The sequence below is a fragment of the Anomalospiza imberbis genome, chromosome 25 (assembly GCF_031753505.1).
Source record: "Anomalospiza imberbis isolate Cuckoo-Finch-1a 21T00152 chromosome 25, ASM3175350v1, whole genome shotgun sequence".
Taxonomy (NCBI): domain Eukaryota; kingdom Metazoa; phylum Chordata; class Aves; order Passeriformes; family Viduidae; genus Anomalospiza; species Anomalospiza imberbis.
Window position 1 is genome coordinate 7,015,638 of NC_089705.1, and position 27,349 is coordinate 7,042,986.

The 27,349-nt window shown below is 57.6% G+C and overlaps 2 protein-coding genes across 6 annotated transcripts; both read right to left on the reverse strand.

Moving 5' to 3' along the window:
- Nucleotides 1-526: 526 nt before the first annotated feature.
- On the reverse strand, nucleotides 527-7,311 carry TCEA3 (transcription elongation factor A3). 3 transcript variants are annotated; one of them, XM_068172373.1, is made up of 14 exons: nucleotides 7,187-7,311; nucleotides 5,641-5,703; nucleotides 5,433-5,538; nucleotides 4,956-5,118; nucleotides 4,626-4,694; nucleotides 4,361-4,429; nucleotides 4,156-4,239; nucleotides 3,793-3,870; nucleotides 3,539-3,693; nucleotides 3,181-3,242; nucleotides 2,170-2,319; nucleotides 1,489-1,635; nucleotides 1,338-1,409; nucleotides 527-1,200 (listed from the first exon to the last, which is right to left on the reverse strand). In XM_068172373.1, the coding sequence occupies exons 1-14, from the start codon at nucleotides 7,253-7,255 to the stop codon at nucleotides 1,192-1,194; spliced, it is 1,296 nt and encodes a 431-aa protein (XP_068028474.1). In that variant the 5' UTR covers nucleotides 7,256-7,311; the 3' UTR covers nucleotides 527-1,191. The 3 variants fall into 3 exon arrangements, with proteins under 3 accessions (XP_068028474.1, XP_068028476.1, XP_068028475.1); XM_068172375.1 differs by having other exon boundaries at nucleotides 5,641-5,730; nucleotides 7,187-7,310; XM_068172374.1 differs by lacking the exon at nucleotides 5,641-5,703.
- A 1,230-nt stretch (nucleotides 7,312-8,541) lies between these two features.
- On the reverse strand, nucleotides 8,542-26,754 carry ASAP3 (ArfGAP with SH3 domain, ankyrin repeat and PH domain 3). Of its 3 annotated transcripts, none has more exons than XM_068172822.1 (26): nucleotides 26,595-26,754; nucleotides 22,723-22,795; nucleotides 22,019-22,164; nucleotides 20,462-20,536; nucleotides 20,128-20,177; nucleotides 19,741-19,867; nucleotides 17,642-17,727; nucleotides 16,780-16,855; nucleotides 16,566-16,652; nucleotides 16,188-16,297; nucleotides 15,885-15,954; nucleotides 14,504-14,591; nucleotides 13,929-13,977; nucleotides 13,661-13,848; nucleotides 13,413-13,546; nucleotides 12,923-13,017; nucleotides 12,499-12,679; nucleotides 12,081-12,166; nucleotides 11,867-11,982; nucleotides 11,710-11,777; nucleotides 11,431-11,538; nucleotides 11,073-11,301; nucleotides 10,712-10,985; nucleotides 10,078-10,222; nucleotides 9,806-9,928; nucleotides 8,542-9,532 (listed from the first exon to the last, which is right to left on the reverse strand). In XM_068172822.1, exons 1-26 carry the CDS (start codon nucleotides 26,715-26,717, stop codon nucleotides 9,458-9,460), a joined length of 2,982 nt encoding a protein of 993 aa, XP_068028923.1. In that variant the 5' UTR covers nucleotides 26,718-26,754; the 3' UTR covers nucleotides 8,542-9,457. The 3 variants fall into 3 exon arrangements, with proteins under 3 accessions (XP_068028923.1, XP_068028922.1, XP_068028924.1); XM_068172821.1 differs by having other exon boundaries at nucleotides 11,073-11,316; XM_068172823.1 differs by lacking the exons at nucleotides 16,780-16,855; nucleotides 17,642-17,727 and having other exon boundaries at nucleotides 11,073-11,316.
- Nucleotides 26,755-27,349: the final 595 nt, after the last annotated feature.

Here is a 27,349-nt window from a genome sequence, read left to right on the forward strand (position 1 = left end):
TGATTCATGCAGAGATGGGCAGGGAGAGGCAGGAAGAGACACCAATCTCTGCTGAAGCTTTGGAGCATCCAAACCTGGAGCCTCGGGGTAGGTAAATCAACCCCTGGCAGGGACCATAACGGCCTCTCCATCATTGCATGGTCACGACCAGCCCCACGTGGGGCTGGAGCTGCAACAGAGGTCCTGAGGGCTCTTGTCTGTACCTCCTGCCCACAGAAGGCAGGGGGGACCAGTATCAGCATTTGCTGGTGCAGCCATGGTTCCACCTCTCCAGCTGATGAGAAATGAAATGAGGTGCTCCTCGCTGCCATGGGGCAGCCTGCAGCATCCAGACCAAACCAGGGAGCTGCTCCAGCCGTAATTAAAGGCCTTTAATCACCAGTCAGGTGATGGATGAGCAGCAAACCACAGTTATATCCCAAGCTGGGACTGGTGGATTTGGATCTTGGACGACCTTGAGGCTCAAGCTGGGGAGCTATAAACTTGAGACAGAGGTCCCAAACCCATTTTAGGAAACAGTCTGTGCTGCAGAGATAGTTCACACCTTTATTACTCTGGCTGGAAGGGTTCTTCCTCACTGCTCTCCCTGCCATCCTTCCTTCTTTCCTGGGACACGGTGCCTTCAAGACAGGATGGATGGTCCATTTGTCACAGAGCAGAGGGGCACAGTGGCATCTCAACAGCATCTGGATATCCCGCACCCACCCTGTCCCCTCCATGTCTCTCTCCTCCCTGTGTGCACTTAGGTGAGGAAGAAGGTGTTTGGGTTAAAACCTGGCCCTCTGCCACCCTCAGCTCCCAGGCACAGCCCCATGTCCACGGAGCAATGCCTCTCCTGCCCCCAAATCATCCAAGTCCTAATTTTTTAAGGGAAGGACATGCTGTCCAAGTTGTACCAGTCTCCCTTTCCAGGAATGAGTCTGTTTCCAGTGGGATCCCAGCACGCCCCAATCAAAGGGCAGGTATTTGCAGGGAAGAACCATTGAATTCACAGGGACCTTCTCGAGTGAACTTGATGTTGCCAGAGGCCAGGTCCCCAGGATGTCTGAGGGAGCCCAGTGCAAGGGAGCAAGGAGCTGGGGTTTAGGGACTGGTGCCACCCTGACCCCTCCTCCTCAACCCAGCTGCCCAATGTGGTGTCACAGCATCTTGTCTTGCACCATGTTCCCTCCAGCCCAGTCGCCAGCAGCGTCAGCAGAACTGCAGGAGAAGCAGAGCCCAGGGCAGGTGGTAAGCCCTCACCCAGCACCCAAAGCACCACTTCAGAGGGCTCTGCTACCCCTGAAGGCTAGGGAAGGGGTGGGTTGCCCAGAGCCTCTCCCCAGATGGTTACAGACCTTCCAGCGGTTCCCACACTCGTTGCACAGCACGAATGTTGTCATGGGCTCGTCGGCACTGCGCGTCTGTACCTGGGGTGGAGCAGCACCGGGTCAGCGCAGGCCCTTACAGCATCCCCCAAGCCAAGGTCCCCTTCAGAGCAGGCCTGACCTGGTTGTATGTGCAGTTCTTCTTCTTGCATTTGCCACACTGGAAGAGGTCGGTGACGGTGCCACCTGTCTTGGCCATCTGGTGCTCCCGGATGGCCTCCTGGGTCATGGCATTCCGCAGCTGCTTCAGCTCATCACTGGCCATCTCCTGCCAGCAGCATTGGCCCGGATAGGTCAGTGTGGCCATGGCTCTGCTCACATCCATGTACCACAGTCCAACACCTTCCCCATCCTCTCCCAAAACAGGATTGAACCTGCTGTCTCTGCTTGCTGGAGGGCTCAGACCCATCCAGATGGAAAAAAATCACTCCATCTTCAAATTAAAACTGCTGCCTGCAGGGATCTGTCTCCTCACAGGGGAAACTGGGCTTCTGAGGAGTCTGATTTGTGGACCCTGGTTGAGGAGGACAAATGGGGACACTCCAGCCTGATTCCTGCCAGTGTGACATCCCACAGCCACATCTGTGATGGACTGGGGGTCTGCAGGGCTTTAAGGAGACCTAGCAGTGCTACCAGCTTTCTCCTAATGCTCCCTGTGTCTCATTCAGCACTGGGGTGGGACAGGGAGGTGCTGGGACAACCCCACTGTGGACAGCACCGAGCCAAGACCCATCACTTGGGCACCACAGAGGCAGCATGGAAGAGACCCACGGGCACCAGCCCCATGCACCCCACTGCCCACCTCAGCAGTCATGCGGGCAATGAGTCTGGGCTCGATGGCCCCACACAGCACATTCCTCCGCAGACCAGGGTTCTTGGGGTCCTTCAGGTTGCTGATCCTGCTCCGCACCCGGTTGCGATACTTCATGTCTGTGCTCTTCAGCTCCTGGAAGATATGTGGGGTCCGTCAAGGAATCAAGACGGGGGGATGCCAGCTTGGGTGCTGCTGTCACCAGGGCCAATGGTCACGTGGAGGTGGCTGGTCTCAGTGGGGCTTTCCTCCCTGTGGGAAGTATCCCCATCCTTGGCTTCAAGAGGATGAAGCACAGCTTGAGATGTGGGGAGGAAAATGACTTTGCATTGCCTTGGAATGTCTAACATCCAGACAAGGCGATGGGGGCCAGGGACTGTCACCAAGCCCTGTGCTGGGACAAAAGTTCATGGTGCAGAGGACTCTTGTCTACTCCCTCCTCCCAAAGAACATGAGTATGGACAGGTTGATGTAGCAGCTTTGGGCACAGATTCTGGGAGGCACCAAAAAGAGCACCCAGGAGGTGAACCACCCTGGGGTTGGTCCTGGTCTCAGGGGGCTGCCAGGAGAACACCAAGCCTTGAGTCGGGGGTGGGCAGAGGTGGCTCCATCCCTTCCAGCATGGTACAGCCTGGACATTGTGACAGACTGGTTCTGGCAGGAGACACAGGCACCTACAACAGGCTTATGGAAAAAGCTTGGGCTGGGTTTGGATTTATTTCCCCAGGGATGAAGGCAGGTCCCTGACCAGAGGGGACTTGGGGGGGGGACACACAGACCCCTGCACGAAGGCAGGTGCTCAGGAGATGCTTTGCTCAGCATCAGCCTCAGCCTCAGCATCCTCTCACTGAGGTCTGGGCTCCCTCTGCAGGCAACGAGCACAGCAGAGTTCGTCACCCTCTGTCCTTATCTCTGTCACCCTCTGTCCTGTCCCCAGCAGCACCCTTGAGCCCACATACGCCCCCCAGCAGATGAAGCCTGGGGACCCCTAGCCCCCCAAAGGATATGGTCTTCAATCTCCGATGCCATCTTCTCGCAGTTGACACTGAACTCCTTGTAGTCATCTAAAGGGTAGAGAGGTTAAGGGGTGACTTTCAGTTGTGAAATCAGCCACGGGTCTCACTGTACCTCCCCCAGAGAATCTCACCTCTCCCCCTGTACTTGCCCCAGACACTCCATCTCTAAAATACCTAGTTTTACCCATCTTGAACCTTACAAAAATGCATCCTCACATCCAACCCCCTTATCAGAGACCCTCCCAACCTCCTTTTCTTTCCTTTTGGGGCTGAATGCTCCTATCAGGACTGTCCCAGAGGAGAAATAGCCCCGTCTGGGGTCTAGCACCCTCAGAACTGCTCACCATCCATGCGCAGTGCAGCCGACAGCATCTCGATGCACTTGTCCCGCACCGAGTCCCCTGTGAGATAGCAGGGAGCCAGGAAGCAGGGGCTGGCAGAGAAGGAGGGGCTGGTGGGGCTTCGCGGCACCTCGGCTTTGACCTTGCTGCTGTTGGCTCTGCAGGGGCACATGGAGGGGCACGGGCAGGTGGTAGGGTCCTGGCACAGCAGCAGGGACCTGCCGGGGTCCCTTGGAAGGGGAGTGGGTCTCTCCTACCTTTCCTCCTTGCTATCACTGGAGTTTCTCTGGGAGCTGGTGGGAGCTGGAGAGAGGCTGGTGCCCACAGAGGCTCTCCTGGGAGTGGCAGGAAACAGGACAGTGGGGATGACACCAGAGATAGGGCAGGCAGGACAGGGGGCAGGGACTGGTGGCAGGACCTCAAGCATCCGCACATCGATGACACTCGCTCAGAAGCCAACAGGAATCTCCCCAGGGGAGGATTTGCTCCTCCCAGGGAATATCCCAGCTCTGTGGCAGGATCAGGGTTCCCAGACACTTGTCACCCTCTCCATGGTCAGGGTATCCCCAAGGGGGACCCTAAAAACATCCCCAGGTTGCCCAGGGACACCCCCTCCTTACCTCTCCCCTGACAGTCTCTTCTGTGAGGAGGAAGAGGAGGAGGAGGAGGGGATGGTTGAAGACCTGGAGTCAGCAGAGGCTCTCCTGCAGGACAAGCCCCATGTCAGAGGGCAGCTACCAGGACAAGTGGGTCCACATCCCCATCCACAACCCAGTGAGAGACTGGGGTCTCTCCTCTCCCATCTTCACCCAGCCCAGCACCCACCTCTCTTTCTTGCTGTCCAGAGGTGATTTCTTGGAGGACGCAGTGGGGCTCTGGCCATCACTGGACTCTCTTTACCACGGAGGCCCAAAGGAAGGGAGAGAAGCTCTCAGCAAACCCAGCATACTCTGGCAACCTGTGAGCTGGATCTTGTCCATCTGCATCCCCCACCCCTGAGCCCCACTTCAGGCTGCCAGCAAAGCCTCCCCTGGGCTGGCAGTGCCTGGCAGAGCCTGGCATGAGGATCAGGGCATCCTTCAGCAAGTACCTCTCCGGGCTGGAATCAGCAGAGTGGCCCTGGGTGGTGGTGGCATGAGAGTCACACTTGCTGGGCTTCCTAGAGATAGAGAGAGCAGGGGTCAGATGAGCACTGTCCAAAATGACCTCATCCAAGGAATAATTAGTTTTAGGAAAAATAAAAAATGGCCAATTCTCCCTCCTTCAAAAACTGCCCTGGTGCAGTACCAGAGACAGCTTGGTCTCCAGAGGGGCTGCCAACATCCATGGGTAGGCAGAGATGGATAAACTCTTAAAGACCAAGCAGAGGGTGGTCTCATACTGGCCCTAGTGTCCCCCAACAGCAGGCAGGAGCGCTCACCTCTCCTTGTGCTTCTCCCTGTGCTTCTCAGCTGTATTCTTGCTGTGCTTCACCCCTTCACTGGGGCAGCTGGAAATATCCAGACCCTTCTTCTCCTTGTCTCCATCTGTGTCCTTCTCCTTCTTCCTATCTGCATCCTTCTCTTTTTTTGTGGTGGTGGATTCTGGGGGAAGGATTTGGGTGTCACAGTCACAGCCCAAACCAGCACAGGGCACCTGCAGAGCTGCATCCTGGGGTGGGGAATGATTGTGGAAATGCTCAGCCCTTGGTGGGGCACGCACTGATTTACACCACTCTATCCCAGAGTGAAAACAAGCCCTTGGAAAATCTGGGTTACAGGTTATAGGAGCCTGCATGTCCTAGCTCTGGACTGTTTCCACTCTATCCCCCCAGAAAGCATTGGGGCTTGAGGTGCGGGGATGGCCCAGGGAGGATTGAGGCTTTGCGGGGTTCTCGTCTCCCTCCAGCATCACTCACCCAGAAGCCGCTTCCAGTTTTTGATGAGAATTTTGGCTGAGGCCACCACCTCTTCATCTGAGCAATGTTTCCTCACTGAGTTCACAGCCACTCCAATCCGTGTGGTCTGGGGACACACACCGGGGACACATCCTTAGGGATGTGCTGGCTGGCACAGGGCACAGGACAAACTACCCCATGGGCTGTCCTCCCACCCAGACCTCCTCACCTGGAGCAGCTGGATGGTCATGGTGTAGCCGGTAAGGGATTTGAGCAGATCCAGTGCCCCTTCCTACAGCAGGGAGAAGCCACGGGAACCCTTGAGGAGGCACCAGGCAGCACCAGGAACAGCATGACAGGAGAACCCAAAGCAGCCCTGGGCTGCTCCCTGGGATTGCCTGACCCTCTCACACCAATAGAAAAGTCCCACACCCAAATCCTGCTGCACCATCCTGGCACCAGGTCACATCTCCAGCTGGATAGCATGAGCTTTTCTTACAACTTGGGAAAACCCCCATCTGCAAGAAAAATCTGGGCTGGTGGGAGCTAGGGACAGCTGGGGGATTTCCCAATGTCCCCCACCCAGGGGGGTGAAGGTCCATGGGGACACAAGCCCCAGGATTTCATCCTCGTACCCTGCAGTGGCAGCTGGGATAAAGATAGTCCAGCACAGAGCCTTCCTCCTCCTCCCTCTCTTTCTCTTCCTCCTCATCCTTGGTATTTTTAGAGCCCCAGCAGCAGACACCAGCTCCCAGGTATCTTCCCCCGGGGACACTGTTCCATGGACTCCCACCATGAGGGGCTGGATCAGATCCCCGCAGTTTGATGGGTACAGGGACATTTCTGTGCTGTAGGTGCTGACCCTGGCTCTGTCCCATCCCAAAGTGCAGCAAGAGAGGTGTGGAAAATCCCTGTCCCTTGACCCCTGGGTAATTCCTGGCAGCAAGCAGAGCCATGGGATCTGGTTTGATACCAAGCACTGGCATCCCAGAAAGCCACCAGATCCACGGAGACCGCAGTACTGCCCCCTCAGCCAGGAGCCTGCACCTCGTCGGGGCAAAGGCCAGTAGAAACAGTCAAATATTAACTCTGAGAGCTGGGCTTGGCACATGTAACTGGCTCACCAGGATCCCCAGATCCTCACTTGGCACAAGGGTGGCAGGGCTGGATCCTGGCTTCCCCAGAACACAACCACCAAAACCACCCAGGAAACAGCGACTGACCCCTTCCCCTCCCTTTGCACACTTGTGCAACAGGCAGGGCTGTGCCTGAAGGTGCATTGAGGGTGTTATATCCCCCAGCCCAGAGCTTTTCCTTGCCTGTACACGAGCCTCTGGCCCTGGCACTGATCGGGTGTTGGTGCACAGGCTGGGGGCCAAACACCTGTCGCCCACAATCTGGCACTGCCAAGCAGTGTCAGGAGCTGCCACCCATGGGACAAATGCCCCCTTGCCCCCAGATCCCAGCGTCTGGGAGCAGTGGGGTACAGGAGAGCCCCAAATTAGAGGCAAAATTAAATCCCCTGGGTGCTGACTAGGATGTCTTGTGGCTGGGCTTGGGTGACATAGGCAGCACCCCTGAAATCCACTCAGCGCCTTCAGGGACAAGATGAGGGGGCTGAAAAGCAACCCTCCCACCTTTCCCAAGCCACGCAACATCCAAACATGCACGTAAACAAGCACACGTGTAAATAAGCATGTGTGTAAATACGCACACGAGCAAACACGTACGTGTTTAAATACGCGCACACGCCCCGAGGAGCTCGGCCACCTTACCGTGCTCTTCCTGGCCACCATCTTATCCAATTTCTTGGCAATCCGGACCAGCTCCTCAGCGGGGCCCATGGCGGGGGCTCCAGCGGAGCAGGGCGCTGGCTGCGGGCACCGCTGGGCACTGCTGACATGGGAGGGAGCAGACAGGAGGGGAAAGGGGGAAAGGGTCGGGAAGGGAAGAGAAGGGAAGGGAGAGAAGCAGAAAGGAGGTGGGGCTGTCCCGGCCGGTTATAAACTCCTGCCAGGAAAGCAGAATAGCACGGGGGAGGGCTAAATATAGCCGAGAACCAGGGCTGCAAGAGCGGGGGAGGTGCGCATCGGGGCGCTCCGGGACGCGCGGCCGTGGGGAGCCCGGGGTGCCGAGGGACGGAGCCCGGGGTGCCGAGGGACGGGGCCCGGGGTGCCGAGGGACGGGGCCCGGGGTGCCGAGGGACGGGGCCCGGGGTGCCGAGGGACGGAGCCCGGGGTGCCGAGGGACGGAGCCCGGGGTGCCGAGGGACGGAGCCCGGGGTGCCGAGGGACGGGGCCCGGGGTGCCGAGGGACGGAGCCCGGGGTGCCGAGGGACGGAGCCCGGGGTGCCGAGGGACGGAGCCCGGGGTGCCGAGGGACGGAGCCCGGGATGCCGAGGGACGGGGCCCGGGATGGGGCTTTGCCGTGGGGATGGCTCAGGCAGGGGATCCTCAGGGGCACGGCTACGGCGCCGTGTGCCGCAAGCTCTGTTTTTCCCAAAGTTGATCCAGCAGCGAGATCCCTGGGGGAATAATCCTTATACTCCACACATTGGAATGTTCCAATATACGTGGAATTCCAGTGTACAGGAATAGTTCTTATACTGGAGTACTCCACATATTGGAGTATTTTGGTACTGAGAATACCATCCCTGGAAATGTCCAAGGTCAGGATGAACAGGCTTGGAGCAACCTGGTCTAGTGGAAGGTGTTCCCCCTACATCAGGGGATGGACGGAAGGATCTTTAAGGCCCCTTCCAACATTCTGTGACTGCATGAGGACAAACGACACGCTGCAGTCTTTGAAGCACAGCAGAGATGGTGTGCCAGCCTGGGGTAGGAGCAGGAGCCCCTCAGGCCTGGCTGGACAGGCAGCAATATGGGGCACAGGCCATTTGGATATGTAGGTGACAACAACCCTGCCATCCTTGCTTGTCCCTGCTCCAGCACTCACATGGGGTGGCTGTAGGATGAGCATCCTGCTCCGGATCCATGTGCCAGCCCAGCCCTACATGGCTGCCCCCAAGGGTGATCACAGATGCCAGTGACTGGGAGCCTTGGGGACATAGCAGCAGCATCACCATGGGGATGGCCAGGGCAGGGGTTGTACCCCTCAACACACTCCCAGGTGCTTTAAAAATGATGGTTTATTAGAAATCAGACAGAAAACATTTTAAAAAATACTTTTTTTTGAGATTAAGCATTTGACACAGAAATGAGAAGGGTAAAATGAGGGGGTATGGAGGCAGGTGGCTCGATACACATGTACCAGTGTCCCTTGGTGTGGGACAGGGGTATGCTGGTCCTAGAAAAAGCTGCAAAACCCCCTCTGAGAGCCCACCCCAGGGAAGGGGCAGTGATCCAGCACCCACCCCACATGAGGGACATGGGGCAGGGGCTCTGTGGTACCACCTGAAACATCCCTCACCCTCCAAATCAAGGAATGGCATTTCGCTACCGGTTCTGGAGAAGCTTTGGGGCATCCCTGAACTCCACCAGTCCAGGCAGCTCCCAGAACCTGGGGTGGGGGATGGACACAAAAAAAAAAAAAAAAAAAAAAACAGAAAACTCTCCTACTTCTTGCCCATCCCAAAGGCTTCACAGTTGGGGTACATAAGGAGTTTGGTGGTCCATGGCTGCCCCCAGGATGAGGAGGAGGCTTCATGACTATCTGGCAGAGGGTGGGGGATACCAAATACAGCTCCCCCATCCCCAATTCCTTGCAGAGAAGGAAGAAGAAAACCCAAGGGATGGGCAGAGCCCACGGGAAGGACAGAAGAGCAGTGGGAGCAGGGGCTGGCACAGAAACCTCAGCCCACCAGTGCAGTGAGCATGTCCCTTCTCTGCTCCTCAGCTCCCCACTGCTGCCATCCATGGACGGTTTTCTCAATGCAGGGGATCTCTGGGTCCCCTTGGAGGGCAGTGGTCTCATGCCAGGATCCTGGCCACATGTCTCTTGTGGCCTGGCTCTACCAAGCCCCCAGCAGGGAGCTGGCTCTACTCCCAGTCAACAGGACAGTGACAAATGAGCCAACCCCCACATGGTCAGTCTTGCAAGAGGTGGACGAAGCTGGCAGGGAAGACTCCGGTGCGGGAGCCATCGCCCTCGATGAAGCCAACCTGGGGGTGCAGAAAGAGGGTTCAGGGGAGTGCAAGTCTTATCTTGAGATATCAGCCCCAGAACTTGTTCCCTGCTCAATACAAACAGGGATTTAGAGGGGCAAAGCTGTGGTGACACATCAGTGGAGCCCTCCCAGCCCTCCTCCATGCATACATGGGGCAGAAGTCCCCCACCCATGCCCCCCCAGAAAAACACAGTTCTCAGAAGAGAACTGGAGGGGGAAAAGGACCAAGATTTGGATCCCAGCACCTGTCCTTGCCATGGTGACTCACCCAGATCTGCTCATCCTCCTCCCGTGTCACCACAATGACCTCCCCCTTGGAGAAGGTCAGCTCTCGCGCCTTGTCTCCCTTGCAGTCAGCCACTGCCTTTACCCGCTTCTGCCTCCCCTTGGCCTGAAATGGAATGAAAAGGCGGTGACAACCCCCCCGAGGCCATCCAAAAGGTGGCAACAGGGATACGACCCCCTGATCACTCCATCTGCCACCCCAGGATAAGAGGAGCTGGGATGCTTGGGGATGCGGAGAGGAGGATTTGCACCTACCGGAGCAAATCTTCTGGGCATGGGCACAGGGGGCACCTTGCTGAGAGCAGGGTCCTCAGGGCCACCAGGGCTCTGGGGGGACCCAGCCAACCCCATTTTGCCCACCATGCCACCAATGCGCCGGTACGAGCGGGTGCTCTCTGAGCTGTGGGTGACAGCAGGAACAGTGTCACCCTCCCTCTGCTGTTGGCTTCCCCCACCCTGTTCTCCATCCTGCAAGGTCTCAGGGAGGTCAGGGCTTCCCCCATGGGACCTGGATCTCAGCCACAGCCCCCTGGATGCTGATGAAAAGGGTCCCCAGCACCCAAACTCCCTCAAATGAGCCCATCCCACCACATTTTCTCAAAGGAGAGAAAAAATACATATGATAACTTGCAGAGGATCTTGGTGTCCTCCCAGATAATCTGCATCATTGTCTCCAAGGACAACCCAGCATCCCCACAGCTGCCCTTGTCTTCTCCTGCATCCCAGGGTCACCATCAGCTTCTCTGGAGATCCAAGAGAGAGGGGACCCCTTTGCTTCACAGCAATTTTCCATGCCCGTGGGGGTGGCAGAGGTTGAAGCTCACCCACCAGCACCATTTAATGATCCCCCAACACCAAGTGCAACCCCAGTCTGGAGGAGGGTCCCTACCCAAACTTGACAGGGGGGATGTCAGGGACTGTGCTGCCTGGCAGGGGCTGCGCAGGTGGGGGACTCAGCTCTGGCCCCCGCCGGCTGCTGCTTGTGTCTGGCTCGGAGCGGGTTTCCCAGTACGCTGCCCGCTGGCTCTCGGTGGGGCTGCGGGTGCTGGGGGTGCCATCCGGGGTGCCCTTGCTGCTAGCACAAGGCACGCTGTGTGGTGCCAGTGCCTCCGCTGGCGCTGAGAAGTGGGGCTCCGATGCCTGCCGGGGCAGTTCAGGACGCTCTGGAGGAACACGTGCAATGGGGACAATAAACTTGGTCTCTGGGGGAAGGCACAGACCCACCACGATGACCCCCCACTCCGACTCACCGGTGGGGCTGTGGCTGAGTTTGGGGCGAGAGCTGCCCCGCGTAGGGTTTTTGAGGGGCAGCGGCGGGGGGATCTCCTCACTGTGAGCCTGGCGGGGTGCAGTGCGTGAGGGCACCAGGATGCTCTCGTAGGTCTTGTTGGTGATGTCCATCCCCATGCAGCTCCAGCGGGTCTGGGGGCAGGCAGGCAGCGGGCTGGCGGCCAGTGGCGATGTGCCCTTGAAGGAGCGCTGGAGGGGGCTCACCTGGGGGTACACACACAGCTCCAGGGATGTCCCACTGCCACCAGCCCCGCAAAAGGGTCTGCACTCCCCCAGCTCCCTCACTAGGGATGTGAAGGCCCCACCATCCCGCAGTACCTTCTCCTCCAGTTCATCATCACTGTCATAGGGGAACTCTGACGGGGGCTCCCAGTCATAGTCCACATGGATTTGCAGGGAGAGCTTTCCTGCCTGTGCCTGCTCCAGCTGCCAGAGAGATGGGGCAGGTCAGGGGGATCTCAGGATGGGGCAGCCCACAGGGGTCTCAGCACTGGAGGGACACATCCAGGAGCTCCCCACCTTCATGCCAGCCCTCCTCAGGCACTTGGTTCTCTCTCCCCACTCTGAGCTTCTCCCCCATTCCTCCATCCCACCTACCAGCTCCTCACACTCGCTGTACTTCAGCCTCCTCGCCATATCCAGAGCTGTCTCGCCTGCTGCATTCACTGCCCAAGGGACAAAAGGGGGATAAATCCAAGTTGCAGCCTTACCACTCCCACCAAAGAACCCCAAAACCCCCATCCCAAGCTCATACCTGTGTTGAAGGTGGCTTTCCCTTTCAGGAGCAGCTTGAGGCAGTTGGGCTGGTTGTAGAGCGCAGCATAGTGCAAGGCTGTGTTCCCATTCTGCATCACCCGGTCCAGTGTTCCCCTGTGCAGGGCCAGCAGCAGGAAAGTCAAGGCTTTGACACAAGCATCCTGTACCTTCCTCCCATGAGGGAGAGGGGCAGGGAACACTTGGGGACGCACCCATTCTGGATGATGAAGTCCACCAAGGGAAGGGATGATCTGTCGGCCTGGCGCACGGCCATGTGCAGCGGCAGCTCACCTGCATCCTGCCAAGAGATGGGAGGGAGACATGACACTGAGGATGCTTATCTTTCCTCAGGATAAAGGGAAAAGAAGTACTGGACCCAAGAACGCTTATCTTCCCCCCTGAATGAAGGCAAAAGGAGTGCTGGACACATGTATGCTCATCTCTTAGGATATGGAAGGGAGAGGAGAGCTGGCTTCAACAATGCTTCATCTCCTATGTTTAGGAGAGAAGAAAGCTGGACCTGAGGATGCTCATCTTCCAACCAGCATATCCCTTCCCAAAGCCCAAGACAAGCCAGAGCACAGCCACCCAGAGAGGGAAAATCCATTCCCTGTCAGGTGCAGGCCTCACCTGACCCTCAGGGCTGGCGAGGGGCTTGGTCAGGTCCTGCCCATCGGCAAAGGCCTTGAGCAGGGCCAGGAGGTCTCGGGCTTGAATGGCTTCCCAGAGGCCGTGGGGGTTGTCCTGGCTGCTTTTCTGCACATAGCGTCGCTCCATGTACTTGGCCATGATGTATTCCTTGCGCGCAGCCCTGCCGGAAGTGGGGCTTGGATGGGCACGGAGACGAGGAGTGGAGCCCTGTGCTCCTGCCTCCTCCTGAAGCCTCAGGATCAAGGGTAAGCCTCCAAAGAGGAGCAGATCCCCACCACAATCCAACAACGACACCAGGATGCCTCACCCCAGGGCTGTCTTAGATGGGACAAGAACAGGGCATACACCATGCACTCCTTTTCCTTCTCCTCTTCTTCCCAGCACACCCAAGTCCCTGACTCACATATCACTGCTGGCTGCAGGCTTGGGACAGTCCTGTGCGGGTAGCGCGGCCTCCATGATCTCATTGAAACGAGTGTTCCCAATGCTAACAGCCAGCTAGGGAGAGAGGAGAACAGAGGGACATGAGCCCTCCTGGAACTCACTCTGTTCCAGCCAGATCGCATCCCAGAAGGAAGGAATCCACCGGATCCACCCAGGGCTTTCCCAGAGCAGCCAGGATGATGCCCTCCTATGGCAAGGGAAATCTGCTCTAGGAGGGAGAAAATCCCAGGGAGCTGCCAACAGCCCCCTGCTTAGCAAACGGCTTTGCAGAGCCCCCCTTGCTCACACCACTGTGCTGGGGAAACTGAGGCAAGTTTGCAAGCCCTGGAGCAAACTGGAGACAGATGGGATGGAGAAGAAGGAATGAACCCTGAATCACAGGAGGTTTGGGAGACACAGAGGGTGGTTCCCAGGGACCAGGAAATCTCTGGGCTCAGAGAGCAGCTTACCAGCAGCTCGGAGGTGCTGAGAACATCCAGAGTGAGGGACTGGATGCGGGAATAATGCACACCCAGCTCCCGATGGATACCAGAGCACTCGATGCATGTCAGGATGCCAAGGTTGGTAGAGAGCCATGTGGGATCTGCAGCGGGAGCGGCACGGGGCTCAGCACCGTGCCCAGCCCCCAGAGATGCTGTGACCCCCTTGAGAGCTGACACACACCCAGAGTGGGGGGACACCCTGGGCCCTGACGTACCTGGGGCACCGCAGTCACAACACTGCTTGTTTCCTGGCATGTTCTTCACCTCACTGATAACCAACCTGGTGAGCTCCTGCATGCCGCCATCCACCCCGGTGCCTGCCACCGCCTCGCCACTGCCCTCATCCCCCTTGAAGGCATTGCTCAGGGCTTCATCCTTGCTGTTCTGCAGCACTGACACCCACCTGGGAGGAGGAAGAGGAGGATGGGGAAGGCAGAGCAGGATCTGGCACGTCAAGGGGGAGGGATGGGCTGTGGCACTTACACAACACACTCTTGCTCATCCTCCGCTTGGAAGTGGTATGTCCTGTTGTCTGCAGGGATGGGGAGAGAGAAGAGAAGGTGAAAGGGGAGAAGCCGTGTCTGCCACGTCCCTTGAATTGTTTACACTTGGACAGGGCTTGGAGCAATCTGGTCTAGTGGAAGATGTCCCTGTCCATGGTGTGGGGCTGGAACAAGACAGTCTTTAAGGCTGTTTCCAACGTAAAGCATTCTAGGATTCTATGGTCTAGGGATGCCCAGGACAGCAGGAATCAACTGAAATCTCTTCAAAGGAGCTGCTTAATTACAAATTAAGTCACTGCACATCACTCTCCCATCACCTGAGCCCTGCCACAACCTCTTTTTGTCTCAGCTTTCTAGCAATCATTGGAGAGATTGGTCCTTCATCTGTAAAGACAGCCAGGAAGACACCCAGAGCCAGATTAAAAGCATTTAAAGAGGGTGCTACTGTGTTTCAGAGGGAAACCCACTCCAAAAAGGGAGAGGCCCCACCACAGCCTCCACCTCTAGGTCAAACACCTCACACCCCAGCCACAGCACCTCATCCCAGGTACTCACGTGTCACCAGGTCAAAGCATTTTTTCTCCTCGGCATGGGGCCGCACCTGGCAGGTGAGGAGGTTCAGCTTCACAGGGGGACGGTTTATCTGCAGAGTGAGAGGACCGAGGTGGGTTAAAGGACCAGGAAGGAATGGGATAGGCATCACCAAGGGATGGGCATCACCATCTCCAGTGGCAACTGTGGGGTACAACCACCACCACAGATAGTTTGCCTTGGGATTACCATGCAAATCAGACCCTGCCTGACTCATGTTAGAAGAACAGGAACCCTTTGCAGGAGAACACGGCTCCAAGCTGTCCCTCCGTCCCTCCTGCAGTTTCCAGCCTCCGACGCCAGGTGGCGGCCCTTCCCTCCCTACCAGCCCCGTCCCCTTTGGCCTCGTCCGGACCGTCATCATCCTCATCGCTGCCCCAGCAAGTTCACCCTCCCCTCCCTCGGACCCCTGTCAGACACGGGGGAGCACCTCTGGAACCCGTCAGACACGGGGGAGCACCTCTGGAACCCGTCAGACACGGGGGACCACCTCTGGAACCCTGTCAGACACGGGGGACCACCTCTGGACCCTGTCAGACACGGGGGACCACCTCTGGAACCCTGTCAGACACGGGGGACCACCTCTGGACCCTGTCAGACACGGGGGACTACCTCTGGAACCCTGTCAGACACGGGGGACCACCTCTGGACCCCGTCAGACACGGGGGACCACCTATGGAACCCTGTCAGACACGGGGGACCACCTCTGGACCCCGTCAGACACGGGGGACCACCTCTGGAACCCGTCAGACACGGGGGACCACCTCTGGAACCCTGTCAGACACGGGGGACTACCTCTGGAACCCTGTCAGACACGGGGGACCACCTCTGGACCCCGTCAGACACGGGGGACCACCTCTGGAACCCTATTAGACACGGGGGACCACCTCTGGACCCCTGTCAGACACGGGGGACCACCTCTGGACCCCGTCAGACACGGGGGACCACCTCTGGAACCGTGTCAGACACGGGGGACCACCTCTGGAACCCTGTCAGACACGGGGGACTACCTCTGGAACCCTGTCAGACACGGGGGACCACCTCTGGACCCCGTCAGACACGGGGGACCACCTCTGGAACCCTATTAGACACGGGGGACCACCTCTGGAACCCTGTCAGACACGGGGGACCACCTCTGGAACTCTATTAGACACGGGGGACCACCTCTGGAACCCTGTCACACACGGGGGACTTTCTTTAAATTGTCCAGTCTCATCCTGCACTGATTTTTAAGCCCGGCAGATATGTGACCAGTTTGGGCAAAGCTAAGCCTGAAATCCAATGGACACCAAGCCCCCAAGGGTGCACAAGAAAGGGTCAGGGCTGCAGCCCCCACGCTCCCCACCGTGCTGTGGGAGATGGTCAGGCAGCCGTACTTCACACCGCACTTCCTCTTCTGCCACACTTTGCGGATCCTGAGGAGGAGGAAGAGGAGGAGTGAGGATTGCACAGCTGCAGTCACCCACATCCACATCCCAAACCAGCCATGGCAGAGGCCTGATGGGAGTTCTGGACATGGGGTTATGCTTTCTCCAACTCATAGAGCACTAAATGTCCTGTGAGCTGGATTCCAGCTCTGGGGCCTCCCATGAGCACTGACAATATCAGGATGAAGCCAAGAGCTCTCTGGGATAACACTCATCCTCACCCATCACTCTTCTTGTACAGGAATCCCGACTTCTCTGTGCCATACTGCTTGTTGCCTTGGTGCTGGTGGATACTGTAGCCACTGCCAGAGTTCTTCCTGTTCAAGTTTTCCTGAAAAAAAGACAATTAAAAAGCAAAGTGAGAGGCACAGAGGCAGCTGCTGCCTCAAGTGACCTTGTCCTTACAGGGGTGCAGTGTGTCCAGAAGATGCCAAACAGCCCCGTGCCCTCCCAGCATCCAAATGTCTCCTGGTCCCTGGAGAGGTTAAACGCCAGCTCCCCTCTCCCTTCTGCTCCCCATTCCGAAACTAACCCCAGGGCACCCGGCACCCTCCCGATGCTCCTTCTCAGCTCTTCCCTGCCCATCCTGGGGGTCTCACCTCCTTGCTCTCCAGCTGCAGGATGTTGCGGAGGGAATCGCGGGTCTGCGTGAGCTGCTTCACCTCCTCCTCCTGTGCCTGGCGGAGCTGGAAAGGGAGCAGCTGCCCTCACTGCTGCGCTGAGCGCAGGTGCTCTCAGGGGCTGGCACGGGGACGGGGGAACATCCTGGGGGACACGTCGGAGGGGCACTGGATGGCACCATGAAGGCCTTACCGCATGGAGGGACACAGCAAGCTTCTCAATGAAGGGGTAGAGATTCTGGGCAGCCTTCCAGCCGTCTTGGAAGAAACTGGGTGTTTGTTAGGGGTGATTAAGATGCAGATGGGGAAGATGGAGGAAAAAAGAGGGTTTTTAGAGAAAATGTGGCAGGAGATAATGGCGATCCCCTCTCTGGAAAGCTGTACTTGCTTCGTGGCTCCCTGGCTACGGGGATATGGAGAGAGCACAGCAAAGGTCAAGCCTAGCCCATGGGGTTTGGATACCCCAAATATCTGGGGTGTTTGGCATACAGGATTGGCCTCTTGTTTAATCCCAGCTCAACTCACTTGGGAGCAGTGCTGCCAAAAGCCACATTCTGGGGGGTCCCTGGGTCACAGTCCCAGTCAAAGACATGCTTTTAACCACAGTGACTGTCTCAACCTGCCTCAGTTTCCCCACTTGAGAGCTGGAGGAGATGATGACTCCCACACACTGCTATTCCAGCCTCACAGAGCAATAGGAAGGGCAAGGGGGGGTCGATCCTCACTCCAAACACCCTTGTTACAAGCCCAATGGCTAATGCCAGAGCTGCTCAGCTGAGCTCATCCCTGGAAATATATCCAGAAACCAAATAATCAGATATATCTCAAGCCAATGCCCCTCCCACTGCCCCATGGACACGTTTACAGTTCCTCAAGACAACAAAGCACATTTCAACTCCCCAGAGAAAACTGAAAAGTGATGGGCTCTGCCCAGTATCTCCACCAACAGCTTTATGGGTCTGGGATGAGAGTAGAAGACCCCGGGCCCTCGTGGGACCACCCAAGGGTGACAACCAGTCCCGGGGATGAACCATCTTGACCCAGGTGGCACCTACTTGTGCTGAGCGTGGAAAAACTTGATGAGGCTCTGCAGGAAATCTGGTCCCTGCTTCATCTGAGACTCTCTGGCTTTTAGCAGGTACTGGAGGGGGAGAAGACACCTGGTTAGGTGACAGAGACAAGGACCAGCTGAAAATATCCCAGAGGAAAGACTAAGAGTCTGCCTAGCCCTTGATTCCTTTCCCAGCACAGGGAGGAAGGTTAAAACACTGGCTGGGTTTCAAGAAGTCAAGTCATGATGTTGGATTTGAAGGCAGCTCGCTGGGGACCACCCTCAAAAAACCTGGCTCTGGAAGTCCTCCAAGACATGGAAAGTTCAAGGACTGAGGCAGGCCTCCAGGCTTTCCAGCCAAGTATGCTTCTCCCACTGCTCATTACTTCTGGAGTTAATAAATAACCGAAACTCAAGGCAGCCTGTGAAGGAAAAAAAAAAAAACCCACAACAAAAAAGGCCAAATGTTTTTTTAAGATATGGCCCTTTTATTCCCAAAAAATCAGATTCCAAGAAGCAAGCACCTGCAGCACACCAGCGCTGGAGGTCTGCTGAGGTACCCCATGGGATGGGGAATTTCAGCTTTATGCACCAAACCCATTCATCAGCTGCAGGCAGGGAAGGAAAGACACAGAGTCTCGCTCACCCTAAGCAAAATAAGGAGGGGAAGAGATTTTTCCCCTGCAAGCTCCTTTCCAGCTGCTGGAATGGTTTCGAGTGGGGAGCAAGGGGAGGGGGAGGCAGCCCTGAGCTCTGGGGGCTTTCCAGGGTGAGATAGAGCTCCTGGAATGGAGCCTCACCATGCCCCAGGCACCCTGAGGGGTCACTGGACTGGGGACAGTTGTTAAAGTGCTCTGTGACAGCTGGAGATGCCAAGTCAATGTCAGGAAGCACATCCCACCTAGAGAAGGCCACATGTGCCCAGCTCCCATGGGATGTCCCTGCCCTGCCACCCACATCCCACAGTGACAGTGGCAGCAGAGCATCCCAGGCAGCGCTGGCTGGGACCCATGAACACAGGGATGCTCCCAGCAGCCCTGGGCCCATGTCCAACTGCTCCTACAGCCCTTAGGGTGTGAGATGGCCCACGATGGGGAGACACAACCCATGTCTCCCCATCCCATGGGGTGAAACAGGACCCTGGAAGTAGCAAAACCCACTTTGCAATAAACCTATGTGCATCATATGGCCCCCAGCCCCCCAGAAGAACTGCCCTCCCATTTCAAGGGCCAGCAGCAGCTCTCATGCATGCAGAAACACGGGTGTACATGCCCTGCTCCATCTCCCACCTCTCCATGTGCTGTTATTTATCCCACAGTGGAGCTGTTCAAGGGAGTGACTCATCTGGCTGGGTCCCAGCTCCGAGGCAGGCACAGCCTCCTACCCACAACCCCTGTTCTTTGCTGGACGGGCATGGGGCAGCAACAGGATCTGGCCCTCAGGAACACGGGAGACCTCTGGGACAACCCATTGCAGACTTGCTCCCTGCTCTGCCACCCTCAAAGTTTATGGGGCTGCTGAGTGTATGGAGCCAGGACACTTGGGTTCCTCCTTGCTGCAGGGCTTTGAAATTCAGTCTCCTTCATTTATTCCCATCTGACCTCTTGAGCATGGACTGCAAGGACCCAGAATTGCCAAGGATCTAGGGTGTCTTGTGACCCCCTTCATCAAAGCCAGGAGCAGTGTTGAGGATAGGTGAAAGCCACAAAGCCAACCTCACAGCTGTTAGCCAAAAAGCTCACTTTTTACCCAAATGCCACCCAAGGAAGGGAAGGAGTGGGGCTAGGGGGACATGGAAGGAACCCCCAGGTCACCCTCGTGGGGCACCACAGGTGCCATTTGGAGCTGCATCCCACAGGGACCTCAACAGGGGGACGGGACAGGATGGGACGGGATGGAGATCAGCTGGGACCATGCAGGGGCACAGGGGGATGGCGACAGACCAGGGTCCCTCACAGCACACAGGTGGGGCTGTTTTCCTGTCGGATACCGGGACAGGCTCCGATGTCCCTGCACAGCCTCCAGCAGAGCGGTCCCCCCGTGCCCCCCGTAACTCTTCTCCTGGGGGGGAAAGGTCCCCAGTCCCCTCGGCACAGCCCCCACCTCACACATGTGGAGCTGCAAGAGCCGCCGCTCCTTCTGCATGTCCTCGGCCATCTCCGCTGCTGCTGGCTCGGCCTGGATGACCCCAGCCAAGCGGGCTCGTTCCTTCTCCTTCTCCATCTTTCCCCTGTGGAATGGGATCAGGTGGGCTGGGGACATCCCTGCTCTGAGGGGCGTCCCATGCGGAAGGCTACAGTGGGGATGGGATCAGGAGAAACATCTCCAGGCCCTCTCCAGCCCCTCTCCCTTTCCCCTTTGGGAAAAGCTGGACCAGAACCCTCCCCATGACAGACTGGCACCATCAGTGCCTGGCTCCAGCCCAGGGACAAAACACCTTTGTGCAGAGTGGGATTAGGCAGATTTTGCCAGAGGCAGCATGTTACTTACACTTTGGTCTCATAATCCTTCCAGGCCTTTTCAATCTGCTTCTTGGAATCCTGTGGCGAAGGAAAAAGGGGGTGGCAGCTGTCAGGGAAAGCAAAAGAGCCGGTGGCACTAAAGGGGCCAAGAGCTTTGCTCTGCATTGCTGCACCCCTTGAGGGTGACAGGTGTCCCTACCAGGTCTTCATCCCTCACTTCTGCCACTCCCAACCCTCACTGCTTTTTTCCAGGCCCTGGTGCTATCTCCTTCCTTCTCCTGGCCACAGGCATGAGCTGAATCCATACCAGAGGTCTTGCTGCAGAATTTCGCCAAATGAGTGACCCTGAGGACAGGACTTACCAGGCGGCCATCCTTCAGCTGCCCCTTCAACAAGCTGTCCAGGGGGAAGGACACGATGTTATTCAGGTTCTGCACCTGCAGAAGGTAGAGATAGGGTCACCCCATGGTGAGGGAAGCCAGGGAGCTGGAGCCCCAGGTCCTTCCTGGTGCCAGGGACCTCCCCAAACTCCGTCATGGCCCCAGGAAGGGTTAAAGAGGCTGGAAGGGTGGCTGAATCCAGGATCCTGGCAGAGGGCATGCTGGGGCTTGTTGGAACTGGCTGCAAGATGTCTGACAAATGTGGCCCTTCCCACAAACCACACCAGCGCCACAGCTGCCAGAAACAAAGCTGTCTTCCCCCACTGACACCTCATCCCTGTCCCCATTCCTGTCCCCAGCAACACAACCAGCCCTGCCATGGTCCTGTGATACAAAGAGCTCACCCATGTCAAAGGGGCTTCCCAGAATGTCTCCCTTTGCTGGGATCTGGGGGTAGCAATGCAGCCACCACTATCCCTACCAGTGCTGCCCAGGGGTCTGTGGTGGGGACACAGGAACCCACTGCTGTCCTGGCATCCCTCCATGCAGCCCACGGAGCAGCATCCCATTTCAGAGCTGTGAGAGCAGCTCCAGCACCCACATGGGACTTCCCCAGTGCACCCAGATTTCTTTTAAAGGGTTTTGGTCTTCTGCAGCACCTGGGGAGAAACTCAGCCCCAGGGCACAGGACTACCCCCAAACCAGGGGTAATGGGGGAGCTCCACGGAGACTCTAGGAGGGAAAACAGCTTTTTGGATCTGGTTTTGGCACAGGACTCACTCAGCAGCATGTGGGGCAGGAGGTGGGGACCCTCAGAACTGGTCCAACTCCTCCATCAGGACAGTTCTGCAGAGCCCTACTGGAGCACGGGAGTCCAGCAGGCTATGACAGCCAGGATGGGGAAGGGGAGGAGCAGGGAGGCCCAGATTGGGGTAACTGGGAGAGGAAGATGCCAAAAATCTGAAATTCTTGCTGGGGGGAGGGCAGCAGAAATCAATTTCCTCCTTAAGCAGAGCCAGGGGCCAAAAACACCCTTTGGAGAGGGGGATTTGAAAGTGAACAGGGAGGGAGCCACATGGGACCCCCCAGGGATTTGCTGCTGGGCATGCATGAACCCAGCTCCATTCAGGACCTGAGTTTTCCATCGGAGCCATTCCTGGCTCAGCTCACAGCCGCCTCTGCCTGCTCCCCATGGCCCCAGTGTGCAGCCCAGCGTGGCTTTGATTTACTCTTGGCAAGCAAGATCAGAGATGCAATTGATGTGAGAAAAAAACAGAAAGCAAGAAAAACGGGAAAAATGAAAATAGCAGCCCCAGCTTCCCATCAGATCCCAGTGTCAATGGCCCCAGGGAGCTGGGAGTGGGCTATAAATCCAGTAACGGGGGTATCAGATGGTCTGAGAGCACTGAGAATGTGTCCCCGAGCCCAGGGTGGGACACAGGGATTGCTGCATGTGGCGGAGGGCAGCTAAACTGGAAGGAAGGGAACTTCACTGGTTGGTGGGGGATCCCAAATCCAAGTGGATTTGGGACAGCTTACCAGGTTCTTGAAGAGTGCGGTGACCTCGCGGGTGAAGACGGCCAGGTTGAGGAAGCCGGTAGAGAGCTCATGGTTGTTCTGGGAGAGGTGGTTGTTGCCAAAGTTCTCCAGGGCCTCGCTGTACTGTTCCTCATTCTCCACATGGGCTGTATGGAGAGACACCAAAGAGAAACACAGGGTGACCCTACAGCCCCCGATGCATCACGGTCACACCATCTCTGCATCCCTTTATAACAGAGCTGGGCTGATCCTGATGCAGGACAGCAGCAGTGCCCCAAAACAACCTCCCTAAGGTTCTCAGTTTTCCTTTTAATATATATTTCAGACAGTTTTTGGCATCTAGGCACATTATCAGGTCACATTATGAGGTTCTACCAGCATCTACCTCCCTATGTACTTTTTTTGGGTTTGCTACCAACCTCTGTAGCAAAGCTGGACCGATCCTGCTGCACAACAGCACTGGAATATCCAAAACAAGCTTCCCAAGGCTCTCCATTTCCCTCTGTATATCATTTTAAGACAATTTTTGGCACCTTAGCATGTTTCCAGACTGGCTGGCTGTTAGCATCCAAGCAGTAAATACCCCCGGGCTCACCAGCACCCACGGCTGCCCGGTGTGACCATTATCGGTGGAGGATGGGACTATCACACACCCCTAGCCCCGTGCTCTGGGAATGCCCATCATCTCCCAAAGCCCAACTCACTGAGCCCGGAGATGTGAATGGCTTTCACATATTTCCTGATCCTCTGCAGCACAGCTTGGTCCCCATCCAGGCTCTGCAACAGCAAAGAGAGAAAACAAATGGAGCTCATTAGCCAAGCATGGCTGCCACTCCCCCAGCCCAGCTGGCCCTTGGAAAGGCTGCAACTCCACTGTGCAGATGTGTGGGGTGGGATCCAAGCTCCCAGGGCTGGGAAAGGAGCTGGAGGCATCCTGGGGATGCTGGAACCACAGCGTCCAGCCGGTCCCCTGCAAGGGCTGTGGTCCCAATAGCTTTGCTGCCAGGCAGGGCTTTGGCTGGCCCCAGAGAGGAGGGTTTGAGCAAGACAGTAGGAGGAGGAGGTAAGAGGTTCCTTGGATCCCAGCAGCTTCTATTAAGCACGGAAAATGCCTCGCTGGCTCTTGCAGGGACTGTTTCAACCAAGGAGGAGTTGAAGCATCATGTAGCACATCAGCCCATCCCCATGGCTCAGAACCAGGTGAGATGTGTGAGGGTGCCCAGCTCCCCACAGAGCCAAAGACAGGACCCATGTCCTGCTGATGGGGACCTAAATCCCATAAACCCTTGTGCCAGTTGTGTGCTAAACCACAACGAGCAATGTGGCTTTCCAAACCACCCTCAGCTCATTCATGGTCTTCCCCCATGGTTCCCAGCACGAGCCTCCCTGCAGCCCCATTGCCCAGATTCTGCTCTGGTTTGGAGCTCTCCCCATCCCCCCATCTCTTTCTACCTGTATAGCCCTGATTTGCCCCCTGAGCACCACAACAAATTAAACCCCACCCAAGCACTATGACAAACTCACCCCACTCAACCCAAGGGCAAGGGGCTGTGGTGCTGTCAGCACGAGCATCCAAGCACACGCTGGCCCCAGCATCAGGAAAGGGTTAAGGGTGGCTTGGCTGCAGGTACCAGAGCCATGATAACAGGCTGGAAATATTTAGAGGGCGTGAACAGCAGAAAGGGCAGGGATGAAACCTCGGGAGGAATTACAATAAAGAGGCTCCTCTCTGCCTGAGCTCTGTTGAAGGTTTTTGGGCTGATGTCAAGGCTGATTTCCTGACAGCAGGGTCAGCCTAGCTTCAGCACTGTTCTCTTCATCAGATGGGATGCTGCCAGGACGAACTGGCTCAGAGTGGACTGGGGCTGAGGTGGGGGCCAAACCCCCTCCTCAGGGGAGTCTTGCAATGCATCTACAGTGGGGAGAATATTGGGGTGCACCAAAGCCCCTCATGGCCTTTCTCTGTGTCACATCCAGGTGCACCAAACTCTCCAGAGCAGAGATATTCCCTGCCTCTGGGGGAACCCAGGGCTAGATGCCTGGATGCTCCAGGCTTGCAAACCTGGCAAAGTCTTAGGAAGGGGAAACTGAAGTAGCATGAGATGCTTTGGAAGCATCACTGGGCAAGTTGGGAAGATGCTCCTTCAAGTGTCCAGGATGGAGCAGCTCATGCTGGTGACAGCTCACAGATGTAGGATGCAGAATGCAGGGCTGGTGCAGAGCAGGGATGATCCAGGGAAGGACACAAGAGCTTTCAGGAAGGGGTCCGTGAGTCTACCGTGAGTCCGTGAGTGGGCACAGGACAAGCAGAGACAAGTATCTGGGTGGGCACAGGGCAAGTGGGACAAGTATCCCACTGTACAGAGGGAATCACTGTACAGTGCTTCTGGCACCTGCAGGCAGCACTGGCATCCCTGATGTGCCAGGCTGGCTGCTGGGAACATGGTCTTTGGCTGCTCAGGAGTGAAGGGGCAGATATGTCTGGAGCCCCCAATGGCACCCATCATCCCCCAGGCCCAGCTCAAGGGCTTCTGGTCGGGGGCAGCTGAGGACATTGGCACAACAGGGATATCAGCAGGAGGAATTCCCCATGCGATGGAGGAAGGGATGAATGCACACCTGCACCACAGCTAGCTGGGCTTGCAGCCTGGGGACCTCGGGCAGGATGCTCAATGGAGGCCATTCTTCTACCTCCCCCGCTGCTGCCGGCTCGTGCTACCCAGCGAAGGAGCCGCCACGGGTGCCAGAGCCAGGGTGCCAAGCTGCGAGGCCAGGAGCAGTATGTGACACTGCCCTGGGGGACAGGGTGAGCTGGGAGCTCATCTGCCAGCAGCCTCTGCCATGTCACCCTGCCCTAGCCCAGAGGTGCCCAGTCCCCTCTGACGTGCACACAGCACCCAGCGCCAACCACCAAGGGCTGGATTCAACCTTCCAAGCCCACTCCAGAGACCTCAGGTTCTGTCTCCACAGCAGCCCCAAGAATCCTGAAGTCCCACAAACGCCCGGGAGGGGAGGCCCTCTTTAATCTCAGGAGGTAAACTGAGGCACAAAGTAGCTCTGGACAATATCAGGATGTCTCCTTAATGTTGAGCAGCAATCTCCAGTCCTCTCCCTGCTCACTCCTGTCCCTGATTTGAGACTGCTCCTATCTTGGGTGCATGTTGCCATGCTCTGTCCCAGGGTCCTGGTGGGACATAGCCATCCCTTCCCACCCAGCAGTCACTGGAGTTAGACCAGCATCCTTCACTCCCTCCTGCTCACCAAGCCACCAGCCAGTATTTGGGGTGGTGACAGGAAAGACTATGGCTCGGTTTGGTCACAGAGCGTCTCTCCCCCAGTGATCCCCAAATCCGCCACTGATTATCCCCCTTGCCTGACGCTATCGCCATGTTGGGGCTCCAAAGATAGCATGGAGCTGGTTTGCTCAGATTTCCCTCCTCCCCTCGTGCTGGGACCAGGGGGACGCCAAAGGTCCAGCAGCAGTTTGGCCTCCTCCCCAGAACCTCCAGTGGCATGGAGGGTTCAGCCCTGTGCCATCCATGGCACATTCCCAAGGGACGCATCTCTCCCCATCCCTGCAACCACAGCCTCTCCAAGCAGCCAAACAAAATTCCTGCTGCTCCCTCCCGGCTAGAGCTGCCTGCCCTTTCCCCATGGGAAGAGGATCCATGACAGTGACCAGCATGTGCTGATGGGGACCAGGATGCTACATGGAGTGCTCCCAGACTGCCAGGCCTGGGACACCCATCCCACTGCCCCCAGGTATCCCAGCAGCCCTGGCACCGGGGCCCCACACTCCCGACCAGCCCTGGCTCTCCTTCAAAGTCATTCCTTAGCTAAGAGAAGTTGGCAAAAGCCACAGGACCAGCTGGAAACTGCTTTTATTCCAGGCGGGAGAAGGAGGATGAAGGCGCCCCACCACCTCCGCCCTTCCCAAAAAAGCTGCCGATGATTTTGGGGGAAAGTTGAAAATACTCCCCTGGATTTGATCAAGGAGGAGAACCCCCAGCGACACCACATCCCATCGGGGCTGTTTCCAGCACAGGAATTCGATAGTGGATAGAAATCTGAAGCTGATTCTCTGGGGGCATGTCCAGGTCCCCGGAAGAGGGGTGGTGTGCTGGTCCCGATGGGAAAGAAGAATGCTCTGGCTCCGGGGAAGGATGCCTTGATTCCCGGGAGGGACAGGTGGGGATGCCCTGGCCCCAGAAATAAGGAAATAGGCCACTCTAGCTTCGGGGTGGTGGGCGGTATGTCCTGGCCCCGGGGGGCCCTTGGAGCTTTAAAGAAGCCTTTGCTCATTTCTACAGGCTTAGCCCTCCACAAAAGTACGCTAGGGCTGCTCGGAAGATGCAAAGGGCCCCCCCATACGAGGGTCCCAAACCACCCGTTTAGGATGACCAGCGCAGCCTCGGGGTGAAAGGGTGGGCCCTAAAATAGAGAAGCCCAAGGGAGGCGCGAGCATCAAGGGACTAGCACCCATTGGTGCGGAGGTGTTCCCAGGCGGGATGCGGGGAATGTTCCCAGGTGGGATGCGCAGTCCGACCCCCCGACCACAACCCTCGGCCTCGCTCACCTCCTCCAGAGCCCCCACGGCCCCCCGGCACTTCTGCATCTTGGAGGCAAAGGCGGCGGCCGGGGAACTGAGGTCCTCGCTGGCAACGGCCAAGAAGTCGGCCACGCTGAGCTGCTCGGGCATGGTGCGGAGAGCACCGGGAGCACCGGGCGGCGGCAGGGGGAGCGGGGGGGCGGGGAGCGCCTCCCCTGCGGAGCCCCAGCGTGCCGGCTCAGCCCGGCTCAGCGCCCCGCACCGGGAGCCCCGCACCGCACCGGGAGCCGCTCCGACTCTCCCTCCGCCGCTCCCGCCCCTCCGCCGTCACGCGGCGGCCCCGCCCGTCCGCACGTTAAAGGCGAAGGGCCGCAGTGCTCCCCAGGAACCACTCCCGTGACCCCCATTCCGGGACCTAGTGGGTGCCGGCTTCCCCCGTGCTGTGGTGGGACGAAGAGAAAACCCTGCGGTGTGGGTGGATCCGCACCCCCAGCCTTGCCTCGGCACCCACCTTTCCCAGGCGCCCAGCAGTTCCGTAACCCTAAAACCCACATTCCCCAGGCACCAGCAGCCCCCTAACGCCAACACCCCCCCTTTCCGAGGCACCCAGCAGCCGCCTAACCCAAGCACCCAGGGACCCCAGCAGCCATCTCCGCCCGGAACCCGCCTCACCCCAGCACTCCAGTACTCCCCCAGGGACCCCAGCAGCCACCCCTCCCACCTTGGCAGGAGATGGAGACACACACAGTGGTGGTTCAGGATTATGCCCAGTGCGCTCCCAA

What these genes read in the sequence shown, in the direction of transcription:
- ASAP3 (XM_068172821.1), bottom strand. Translation starts at nt 26,717, where the DNA reads ATGCCCGAGCAGCTCAGCGTGGCCGACTTCTTGGCCGTTGCCAGCGAG. An exon ending in TTTTTCCACGCTCAGCACAA is followed by an intron (nt 16,856 to 17,641) that starts GTAGGTGCCACC and finishes ACAAACACCCAG; the next exon opens with TTTCTTCCAAGACGGCTGGA. An exon ending in TGACCATCTCCCACAGCACG is followed by an intron (nt 14,592 to 15,884) that starts GTGGGGAGCGTG and finishes CTCACTCTGCAG; the next exon opens with ATAAACCGTCCCCCTGTGAA.
- TCEA3 (XM_068172373.1), bottom strand. Translation starts at nt 7,255, where the DNA reads ATGGGCCCCGCTGAGGAGCTGGTCCGGATTGCCAAGAAATTGGATAAG. An exon ending in GCTGATTCCAGCCCGGAGAG is followed by an intron (nt 4,430 to 4,625) that starts GTACTTGCTGAA and finishes TCCGTGGTAAAG; the next exon opens with AGAGTCCAGTGATGGCCAGA. An exon ending in AGAACTGCACATACAACCAG is followed by an intron (nt 1,410 to 1,488) that starts GTCAGGCCTGCT and finishes GCTCCACCCCAG; the next exon opens with GTACAGACGCGCAGTGCCGA.